At 40.1% G+C, this 12,500-nt stretch overlaps 1 protein-coding gene across 2 annotated transcripts in view; it reads left to right on the forward strand.

Annotated features, from left to right (window-relative positions):
- Positions 1–5,279: 5,279 nt before the first annotated feature.
- LOC115226750 overlaps positions 5,280–12,500 on the forward strand; it is a 25,687-nt gene continuing 18,466 nt past the window's right edge. The window contains exon 1 of one of the 2 annotated variants that reach the window (XM_036515482.1): positions 5,280–5,311. In XM_036515482.1, coding sequence (XP_036371375.1) covers positions 5,300–5,311 — 12 coding nt within the window. In that variant the 5' untranslated portion in view covers positions 5,280–5,299. Of the gene's footprint in view, positions 5,312–8,737; positions 8,952–12,500 lie in introns of those variants that run through there. The other variant, XM_029797770.2, reaches the window with a different exon arrangement.

Below are 12,500 nucleotides of genomic sequence, written 5' to 3' on the forward strand. Positions count from 1 at the left end.
CCGGTCCGGGATTCGAGCTCACAACCTCACGATCGTAAGTTCGACGCTCTAACCACTGAGCCAAGTTGTTGTCGACTTATGACCACAATTGGTTCCGACTGACTGGTCATCGGTCGATTTTGGTTGTAGGTGGGCTTATAGGTCTACATAGCTTTGTTTTACCTTTTTACATTCTTCAGGTGCATTCTCAGGTAAATGTCACACACAGCAATCTGTATTATAGAGTTACTAGCTGGCCATGTGCTGTCAATAATGACAGGTAATTGTAATATTTTATATATAAATAAGGTATAAAACCAAGTTTTAATAATCATTTTACTCATTTACTTATTTCAGTCATTTGACTGTGGCCATGCTGGAGCACCGCCTTTAATCTAGCAAATCGACCCCCAGGACTTATTCTTTGTAAGCCCAGTACTTATTCTATCGGTCTATTTTGCCGAACCGCTAAGTTACAGGGACGTAAACACACCACCATCGGTTGTTAAGCGATGTTGGGGGACAAACACAAACACACAAACATATACACATACACATACATATATGTATATATATATACGACGGGCTTCTTTCAGTTTCCATCTACCAAATCCACTCACAAGGCTTTGGTCGGCCCGAGGCTATAGTAGAAGACACTTGCCCAAGGTGCCATGCAGTGGGACTGAACCCGGAACCATGTGGTTCGTAAGCAAGCTACTTACCACACAGCAACTCCTACGCCTTTATTACCAAATTTTTTGTGAAAAAAATCTGTCCACAGCTAACATCCCTTGATTAATTATTTTTAAGAAAACAGATTGACTATGGATGGTAAATCAAATTGATACACTTGTCAATGTTATCCAGTGGTTGGTCTTTTGAGATGTGACATCAATCATCATTTGATACAGAAAGAACACTGCTTCACATATACAAACATTTGCCGACTTGTACACACACATATACTCACACAGAGTTGAAACGCTGTTTGATTTTTTTTCCACTGTAGAACTTCCAGCATCCCACTACCAAGTTTGCCATCACCCCTTCCTTCCATATTCATCCATCACCCCTTCCTTTCTCATTCATATGTTTTGACGGAGAAATACACCAGAGTATTATTATAGTAGATACTGGCGTTAGTCAAAAATTTCAGAGTATATATATATATATATATATATATGGATATTTGTCTGACAGTTCTATATGTTCTATATATTATTTACTTACATAAATACTTATATACATACACACACATACATCCATATATGCATACATACATGCATACATACATACATACACACAAATACACACACACATACATATATGCACACATGCATACATACATACACATGTACATACATACACACGTACATACATACATTTATTTATATATACATATATACATACACATGTATATATGTATATATATATATATATATATGTATATATATATATTATATATATGTATAATATATGTATATATATATGTGTGTGTGTATGTATATATATATATATATATACATACACACACACACATGCACGCATACACACACACACACACTCACACACTCACCAGCAAAAAACATAAATCTGTTGGACACGTAGCCATATTTTACAGATTAATTGTTTTTGAAGGGTGGGTCCAGGGTGGGAAGAGGGTAGCAAACTGCACGAAATAACTCTGCCAGAGGGGGTATTCCAGAAGGTGGGGAGGAGGAAGAATGTAAAACGTAAAAGTAATAAATAAATTCTCAATTCTATCCGTTGATATGTATATCCTACGGCACAATAAATTTTTTATGTTGAAATTAAAATGGATATTGGTTTGGTCAGGTGGTTAAGAAGCTCGTTTGGCAGCGATGTGGTTCTGAGTTCAATTTCATTACACAGCACCTTCTGCTATTGTCACCGGTTGACCAAAAGCTTTACGAATGGATTTCATCATCATCATCGTTTAACGTCCGTCTTCCATGCTAGCATGGGTTGGACGGTTCGACCGGGGTCTGGGAAGCCAGGAGGCTGCACCAGGCTCCAGTCTGATTTGGCAGTGTTTCTACAGCTGGATGCCCTTCCTAACGCCAACCACTCCGTGAGTGTAGTGGGTACTTTTTACGTGCCACCTGCACAGGTGCCAGGTGAGGCTGGCAACGGGCACAGTCGGATTGGTGCATTTTACGTGCCACCAGCACGGAAACCAGTCGAGGCGGCACTGGCTTCAACCACGATTCGGATGGTGCTTTTTACGTGCCACCAGCACGGAAGCCAGTCGAGGCGATGCTGGCATCGGCCACGATTCGGATAGCGCTTTTTACGTACCACCAGTCCAGGGGTCCTGGCGACTGCCGGGTGCCAGTTATCATAGGTAGAAAATGGGAAAAGCTTGTTAAATGGTCATAAAGGGATGTTCAATGATGAGGCATGTATGTATATGTATACACTCCGTGTATTGGGAATGCATGTCTCTTTGTCTCGGCATTGTGTGATGGCTGTAAACGAGTTCCACTGGACATCTAAGCAGTGCTGTTCATTTCCAGTCTTCTGTGAAAACTATTCCTGGCAATGGAGGAATAATAAGCTGCTTTGAAACGGGTGAGAATGAGTGAGAAGAAGGGCGTCCAGCTATAGAAACCACCCGTAGCACAGTCCCATGGTTTGTCGGCGCCTGATAAACCCTGCAACCCATTCCATTGAGGTTTCAAAACCTTCGTTAATTTAATTAGTCTCGTTGGTTTATTAATTTTCATTGTTGTTTTTAGAGGGAGTTTTCACTTCCTAATTGTCCTTCTAATACTCTTAGAGGAAGTAATTGTCTTCTAATTACATATTCTAATAATCGTTAATTATTCTTGTCCACCATATTGCTGTCATCTTTTACTTGAATGACAGGTCTTGATGTCGGATCTGGGTCTACGTCAAGTGGACCCTTTCTTCCTCCCTGGGTTACATAATGCGATGATAATGGGGTTTTTGGTGGTTGTGGTAGTGGTGGTGGTGGCGGGATTGGTTGTTGTGGTGGCAGTAGCAATGGTTTATGGCATTGGTGGTAGTGGTGGTGGTGGTTGTGGTGGTGGTGGTGTGGTGGTTGTGGTGGTAGTGGTGATAGTGGTGGTAGTAGTGGTGTGGTGGTGGTGGTGATAGTGGTGGTAGTAATGGTAGTGGCGGTGGTGGTGTTGAGTCCCTGTATCATTACTGGTAAAACCATTGATACTTCAACACTACACTAACATCCACTGTAACACAACCACCACCACCACCAACACCACCACCAACATCACCACCAACATCACCATCATCATCAACACCACCACTACAACAACCACCTAAACCACAACCACCACCACCACCACCACCACTACCACCATCGCCAACACCACTGCTACCAGCTACTACACCACTACAACTACCTCCACCACCACTACCACCATCATCGCCAACACCACTGCTACCAGCTACTACCACCACTACAACTACAACTACCACCACCACCACCACCACTACAACCATCATCACCGCCGAAACCGCAGTAGTCACACCACCACTACCACCACCAACCGCATCACAAAAAAGCCATCACCACTACACCCCCCACCCCTGTCAATTCCCATCCTCACCACCCCCACCACCACCACCACCAGTTAATCCCTCCATCCAGTGGTCAATCCCAGCTGCCTGTTTGACGACTTCATCAAAACCTTGTCCGGATTTGGTTTCCGTGTCAGTCAGTATGGAAGACCTGGCTTCTTTTGTGGAAGCAGTTCTTTGTTTTAAATAACTCTTTCTCTGAATACAAACACCCACAGACACACAAATACCCACACATACACCCAAACACACCCACAGACACACACACACACACCTTTATACGCACGGTGGATGCTGTCCTGTTGTAGACGTCAGACGAGGTTTCTGCAACTTCTCCGCCGAGCGACCTGCAAAGGTGATTTGTTTATGGTGATCAAAATGTTTGTGAAGTGCATCACCTCACTCTCTCCGTCGAATCAACATTGCCCGAATAATTGCACGATGTAAAGCTCTCCCTCAAAGCATATACGACAACCATCACTTTAATATATATATATACATACATACACACAGATATATATATATATATATATGTGCATACATGTAAATATTTTATAATTATGTATATAATTTTCAAAATGCTTGTAAAATTTACCTGTGAGGTTTTTATTTCTGTGGTGACCACCTGGTAAAAATCATTAATTATTTTTACCCTTTATTATAATTAATATTTGAAAAATACACACACACACACACATATATATATACAAACACACAGGTGTGCACATGTGTACAAAACAAGGTGGAGAAAATAGTACTCAAATACATACATACATACATACATACATACATACATACATACATACATACATTTATGCATACATACATACATACATACTTATATACTTACATATGTGAATGAGATGAAAAAGGAAATGGAGAAATTGACGTGCAGACATCATTTTATTTAAAGATATTCAAATCCATCTCATTCATAAATATCTTAAATATTTAGATATATATATACACACACACACATATATTACTGCAAAACTAAAACTAATGTATTTAGTTTTCACTGAACACTGGTATAAACCGGAGAACAAGGATGTTAGCATCCCTCAAAGGATTATAGGTCCTTGATGCAATTAAATTATATATATATCTATCTATATATATATACATATATATATTTGTATGTATGTATATGAGGTTTGGCAATGCAAAAAGGAAAAAACAGGAGTCGAAATGTGAGGATATATATTTTTATTAATATTTAGTAGAAGTAACAGAGTGACTAAAGGGCCGAGAGTGTCATGTGTTAATGCTTACCAAACCATTCAAATACACACACACATAATAATAAGGATTATTAATATTATTATTATCATTATTATTATATAAATATATATATATATATATCACAGAATTATCATTGGATTTATATATCAACTGTTGATTAACCTATTTTGAACACCTGTGAGCAAACCAGTAAACATTTGGAGAAATCCCTTGCTAATTACCAATATATATATATGTATGTATATATATGTATATATATGGATGGGTAGAATTATGCCTGGCTTACATCATGAAGCTTAAAGCACTGAAAGGATTACTGCCGTTCGGAAATTGTGATGCGAGGATATACCTAACAACACTGTGATGCATATGAATTCTACATTCGGTTTTTTAAAGAGCTCCGTGGCCACCACCTCTTAATTCTGCACCCAGCCACTGCACAGGTGCAGCACTGCAGGGATGCTACGTGACAGTGCTGCACTGTGACATCAGGATGCACCAAACTGTGTGTATACATATGTGTCTTTTAATTCTACATTCTCTTGTTAAGTAACACTCTGTATATTTACTGTATATATACACTGTATATACACTCGTACATAAATATATATATATACACATATTCTTAAGAGGTCTTGTGCCAACAGGTTTTGGGATGTGATGCTATGCAATAACGCTAAACCTTTTATGGATATATATATGTATATATATTAGGAGGCACCTGTCTGTGTGACATGTGTGTTTATTCCAAATAAATAGCACTGTGTATATAATTTTCTCAATATACATCACCCCTTCAAAGAACAAACAACAACAGCTGCTTTAACACACACATTTATGTATATAAGCTCATGTATATATACTTATGTATATTTACTTACCTGTATAAAGAACTGTGTGTTAAATCTATAAATCAGAGTTGCTGAAGCATGGAATAAACTGCCTGCGTCAGTTGTTGACTGCCATGACACTGCATCCTTTAAGGCCCTCATGCTTCCCGAAATCCGCCGAAAACTACACCTGATTATACATACACTTTAGATGAGTTGTAGTGCACCCAAGCACTGTACACAATTATTATTATTATTATTATTATTATTATTATATAATACTGCCGTTTATATGCCTTCTGTATATACACTTCTTCCTTAATATACAAGCAACAATTACATACTTATACATAATACATACATACATATATAAACATATATATATATATGTATATGTACATAGATACACACACATATACACATTCATACATACATACGTACATACATACACATACACACATACATATATACATATATACATACATAAATATATACATACACACACATATATACATACATATGTACATACACACATACATACATACATACATACATATATACATACATAAATGCATACATACACACATACATACATGTATACATACGTGCACACATGCCTGCATGCATATACATAAAGACACATACATATATACGTGTGTATAGATATGTGTGCATAGATATGTGTGTTCATTCTATATTCATTAGTTAAATATCTCTATGACCATCATCTCTTAATTATACTCATAAGTCACAAAACAACATGGGAACAACCACACGAGAGAATATTGTGCTGCCAGCGTGCCCCTAACAACTTATAGATGTGTGTTGATTCCACATCCTGTTGTTAAATAACTCTCTCTCATATATACCCCACTTCAAGCATTAATACATATATAAACACACACACACACATATATGCATGTACATGTAAATACATACATAAATACACATATATATATATATTTATAAATTATATAAACAGCTAGGTACATACACATAGTGTATGTATATATATATATATATATATATATATATATATACACACATACACACTCACACACACATACACCTATATATATATATATATATATATATATATATATATATCACTTTCTATATAAACTATTATTGATGGTGACTGCAAAATTTCGCTGGCCTGAAATTCTGTTTATTACAACTTGACATAAAAATTAAAATCAATACACACTCCTACACACACACACACACACACACACACACATACTCACACACACACACAAACATAACATAAACAGACAAACAGACAGACAGATACCAGGATACACATGTGTACATGTGTGTGTGTGTGTGTATCATATCTTTGTTTACATATTTATTATACTTTTGCAAGAAAATGGTGATAGTGACTTCGAAGTTTATCAGTATTCTAGAAAAAATATTAAATAATCCTTCAGTTTAATGCAAGATTTTTTTTATACATCATTGTTTCAATCTGTATGCTGTGGCCAAGCTGGGGCACACAGTTATTTTAATATCTCTGTTAAATAACTTGAAATCACGCCCCCTAGGGGGTGGTTTCATCTGTGGTACACTGACATCCCAAGAACACAAAAACAGTGCCACCTGACCACGCCCACTTCGTTGATAACACAGTGACATCACATAAACACAGTGCCACCTGACCACGCCCACTTGATTTATAGCACAGTGACATCACAAGAACACAGTGCCACCTGACCACGCCCACTTCGTTGATAGCACAGTGACATCACAAGAACACAGTGCCACCTGACCACGCCCACTTCATTGATAGCACAGTGACATCACAAGAACACAGTGCCACCTGACCCCGCCCATTTCATTGATAGCACAGTGACATCAAGACCACAAACAGTTCACCTGACCACGCCCACTTCATTGATGACATAGAGACATCACAAGAACATGAATAATGCCACCTGAACCCGCCCACCTTATCATTGACAAAATGACATCACAAGAACACAGTGGCACCTGACCACGCCCACATCACAAGAACACACTGTCAGATAGCCACACCCACTTTACCAGTGGCACATTCTTATCACAAGGCCACAAACCCTTCAACAATATAACATTAAGATACTAAGGACCCATGGCACACAAACCTCTCTCTGTATTCACCTCTGTACACCTTTCTTCATCACCTTTTGAGCTTTAAAATCTCTACCACTCATGGATTTGCTTATAAAATATTTCTTAAAAATGGATTACCTGTGATCCCTAGAAATATTTCTTTATATTCAGAATTGTCAAAGCATGGACTAAACTCCCTACATCAGCTTTTACTTGTCTGCACACCGTATCCTTCAGAAATCCAATGATTCCCTAAATTCCTTAACACCGCCGCCCCTGTCTTTCTTTACTTGACTTATGTGCCTGCTTTCTGTCCCCTCTTTTGCCCTTTTCTGACAAATCGTAGAGTACGTACCCTAGCACTCTATACATTAAGCTTTGTTTATTATTCCCATCAAAGATACCTAAAAAAATTGAGTACCAAAAAAAAAAAAAAAAAGAAGAATTTTTTTTTAAATTGAGTAATATCTGGACCTAACCAGGGAGATGAAGGGGCTGTAAGGACCCTGAGAAAAGTTCTTAAGATTTGAGAAGACCCATTACCCCAACAAACTAACATTTTGATTAGTCAAAAGTGTATCCTGAGCATTGTAAATACACAATAAGCTCACTATTATTTTTATTATTATTATTATTGAAACAAAGCTCTGGTTTGGTCTTATTCCTGGTTGGGTTTTTGTTGGTAGCGGGTTACTGCCTGTAACCCTAGGTGCTCACTTGTTTTCGGCAGCCTTTCAAGTGCTTGGAACCCCTCCCTGATAACCCTTGCTGCTGTCCCTAAAATACAAACTTTCTGTTGGAGCTCCACAAGGCATTCTGTTTCTAACAAACTTTCTGTAGAAATTATTATTATTATTATTATATTATTGTTGTTGTTATTATAAATCCCTTTGTGAAATAGCATCACATTACCCCCAGCAAATATAAAACTGGTGTTAGCTAGCACTCTAGTCCCCTACTCGGTCGCACGCCAACACGACAACGTGACAAAGTGACATCACGACACACGCAGACTAGCTCACCCCCCCTAGCCCCGTCCTTCTACCCTCGTGCATCGCAGTGCAACCCACCCCCTCGCTAGTGCTTAGCTCATTACATCATCTCCCTTTTAATATTTGCCCGTTGCCACCATCGTTGTCATGGTAACTATAACAGATTCGACAGAGGCCCCAGGAGGAGTGTAAAACTGAAACTGCAGAAATGACAAAGTTCGGTCGAAAGGTAAGTGTTTTCCTCTTTGCCGCAAGATGGGGTGGTCATGTCTGGAACGTCTTTGTTCATAGGCCTACTGGATCAGGACTGACCTGGGGCTAAACAACAATAACAAGGAAGGACACATTAGATAATGTAGTCCTAGATACACTGTGCCTGAATAAAAGACAGGATGGTCACAGCTGGAACATTTTTGATCATAGGTCTGCTGGATCAGGACTGACCTGGGGCTAAACAACAAGGCCAAAGACAACTAGGAAGGATGCATTAGATAATGTAGTCCTAGATACACTATGCCTGAATAAAAGATGGCATGATGAAATCTGGAACAGTTTTGATCATAGCTCTACAGGATGGTCACAGCTGGAACATCTTTGATCATTGGTCTGCTGAATCAAGTTTGACCTGGGGTTATAAAACAACAAGAAAGGGCACATTAGATAATGTAGTCCTAGATACACTATGCCTGAATAAAAGATGGCATGATGAAATCTGGAACAGTTTTGATCATAGCTCTACAGGATGGTCACAGCTGGAACATCTTTGATCATTGGTCTGCTGAATCAAGTTTGACCTGGGGTTATAAAACAACAAGAAAGGGCACATTAGATAATGTTGTCCGAGATACACTATGCTTGAGGAAAAAATGGCATGGTCACTGCCATTCCTAACTAGAAAGGGTGTGGCCTGGTCAGCCTGTCATGACATGCATAAGATCTGGTCATCAAATCTAAGTAGAGACTTCAAACTTAAAATCTTCAAAGCCACAGTAGAACCAATTCTACAATATGGCTCAGAAACCTGGACGTTATCAAAGAAGCTTGAGAGGCGGTTGGATGGAACCTACACTCGCCTCCTTATGAGAGCTCAAAATCTCTCGTGGAAGCGCCATCCAACCAAAATGCAAATATATGGGAAACTACCACCTGTGGTCATCTCTTGTGAAAGGTAGGAGAGTCCAGTTGGCTGGACATTGTTGTAGAGCTGAAAAAGAGGTAATTTCTACTCTTCTCCTCTGGAAGCCATCTGCTCGCGATACCAGTCAAACCAATTCTACTATGGCTCAGAACCTGGACGTTATCAAAGAGCTTGAGAGGCGGTTGAATGGAACCTGCACTCGCCTCCTTATGAGAGCTCAAAATCTCTCGTGGAAGCGCCATCCAACCAAAATGCAAATATATGGGAACTACACCTGTGTCATCTCTTGTGAAAGGTAGAGAGTCCAGTTTGCTGGACATTGTTGTAGAGCTGAAAAAGAGGTAATTTCTACTCTTCTCCTCTGGAAGCCATCTGCTCACGATACCATTCAAACCAATTCTACTATATGGCTCAGAAACCTGGACGTTATCAAAGAAGCTTGAGAGGCGGTTGAATGGAACCTGCACTCGCCTCCTTATGAGAGCTCAAAATCTCTCGTGGAAGCGCCATCCAACCAAAATGCAAATATATGGAAAACTACCACCTGTGTCATCTCTTGTGAAAGGTAGGAGAGTCCAGTTTGCTGGACATTGTTGTAGAGCTGAAAAAGAGGTAATTTCTACTCTTCTCCTCTGGAAGCCATCTGCTCACGATACCATTCAAACCAATTCTACAATATGGCTCAGAAACCTGGACGTTATCAAAGAAGCTTGAGAGGCGTTTGGATGGAACCTACACTCGCCTCCTTATGAGAGCTCAAAATCTCTCGTGGAAGCGCCATCCAACCAAAATGCAAATATATGGGAAACTACCAACTGTGCCATCTCTTGTGAAAGGTAGGAGAGTCCAGTTTGCTGACATTGTTGTAGAGCTGAAAAAGAGGTATTTTTTCTACTCTTCTCCCCTGGAAGCCATCTACTCACGATACCAGTCAACCAATTCTACAATATGGCTCAGAAACCTGGACTTTATCAAAGAAGCTTGAGAGGCGGTTGGATGGAACCTACACTCGCCTCCTTATGAGAGCTCAAAATCTCTCGTGGATGCGTCATCCAACCAAAATGCAAATTATGGGAAACTACCACCTGTGTCATCTCTTGTGAAAGGTAGGAGAGTCCAGTTTGCTGGACATTGTTGTAGAGCTGAAAAAGAGGTAATTTCTACTCTTCTCCTCTGGAAGCCATCTGCTCGCGATACCAGTCAAACCAATTCTACTATATGGCTCAGAAACCTGGACGTTATCAAAGAAGCTTGAGAGGGGTTGGATGGAACCTACTCGCCCCCTTATGAGAGCTCAAAATCTCTCGTGGATGCGTCATCCAACCAAAATGCAATATATGGGCAACTACCACCTGTGTCATCTCTTGTGAAAGGTAGGAGAGTCCAGTTTGCTGGACATTGTTGTAGAGCTGAAAAAGAGGTAATTTCTACTCTTCTCCTCTGGAAGCCATCTGCTCGCGATACCAGTCAAACCAATTCTACTATATGGCTCAGAAACCTGGACGTTATCAAAGAAGCTTGAGAGGCGGTTGGATGGAACCTACACTCGCCCCCTTATGAGAGCTCAAAATCTCTCGTGGATGCGTCATCCAACCAAAATGCAAATATATGGGAAACTACCACCTGTGTCATCTCTTGTGAAAGGTAGGAGAGTCCAGTTTGCTGGACATTGTTGTAGAGCTGAAAAAGAGGTAATTTCTACTCTTCTCCTCTGGAAGCCATCTGCTCGCGATACCAGTCAAACCAATTCTACTATATGGCTCAGAAACCTGGACGTTATCAAAGAAGCTTGAGAGGTGGTTGGATGGAACCTACACTCGCCCCCTTATGAGAGCTCAAAATCTCTCGTGGAAGCGCCATCCAACCAAAATGCAAATATATGGAAAACTACCACCTGTGTCATCTCTTGTGAAAGGTAGGAGAGTCCAGTTTGCTGGACATTGTTGTAGAGCTGAAAAAGAGGTAATTTCTACTCTTCTCCTCTGGAAGCCATCTGCTCGTGATACCAGAGGGCGCACACTCTCCTACCCTGATGTAATCTCCAGGGATACAGGCATCCAGCAACAGGACCTCCGTAATGCCATGATGGACCGTGAGGTCTGGTGTAGCATGGTAAATTCCAGTGTCTCGACCACGGTCGAACAATGATGATGACTGCTGGAAAGCTTTTGAGCATAAGTCAACTGAATCAGGACAGACCTGGGATTAAACAACAACAACAAAAACGGATACATTGGATAATGTAGTCCTAGATATGCTATGCCTGAATAAGGGCTGAAATGGTTATGGGGAGGGATGGCTAGGGCTACTGAATTAGGATTGATCTGGGTTTAAACTATAAGGAAGGACACATTAGGTTATATAGTCCAAGGTATGCTATGTCAGAATGTATAAAAGATGGGATGGTCATAATTGGAACCCCGTTTGGGGGAGCTGATAACATACATTCTCTAATATGTGAGAACATGAGTGGAAGTGGAGGGTGGTACCCCTATGTCCTGAGTGTGTGGGGTACCAGACAAACTGGGGTGTGAACTTGTGATCTCTTGATTGCAAACATGGCCCTTGAGATGGGGAGGGGCCAAGTGGTGACCTCCAGAGAGGTGGGGGGTGTGGGGCATTGTGCTTTTGCTGTTGTTA

This window comes from Octopus sinensis, linkage group LG30, assembly GCF_006345805.1.
Source record: "Octopus sinensis linkage group LG30, ASM634580v1, whole genome shotgun sequence".
Taxonomy (NCBI): domain Eukaryota; kingdom Metazoa; phylum Mollusca; class Cephalopoda; order Octopoda; family Octopodidae; genus Octopus; species Octopus sinensis.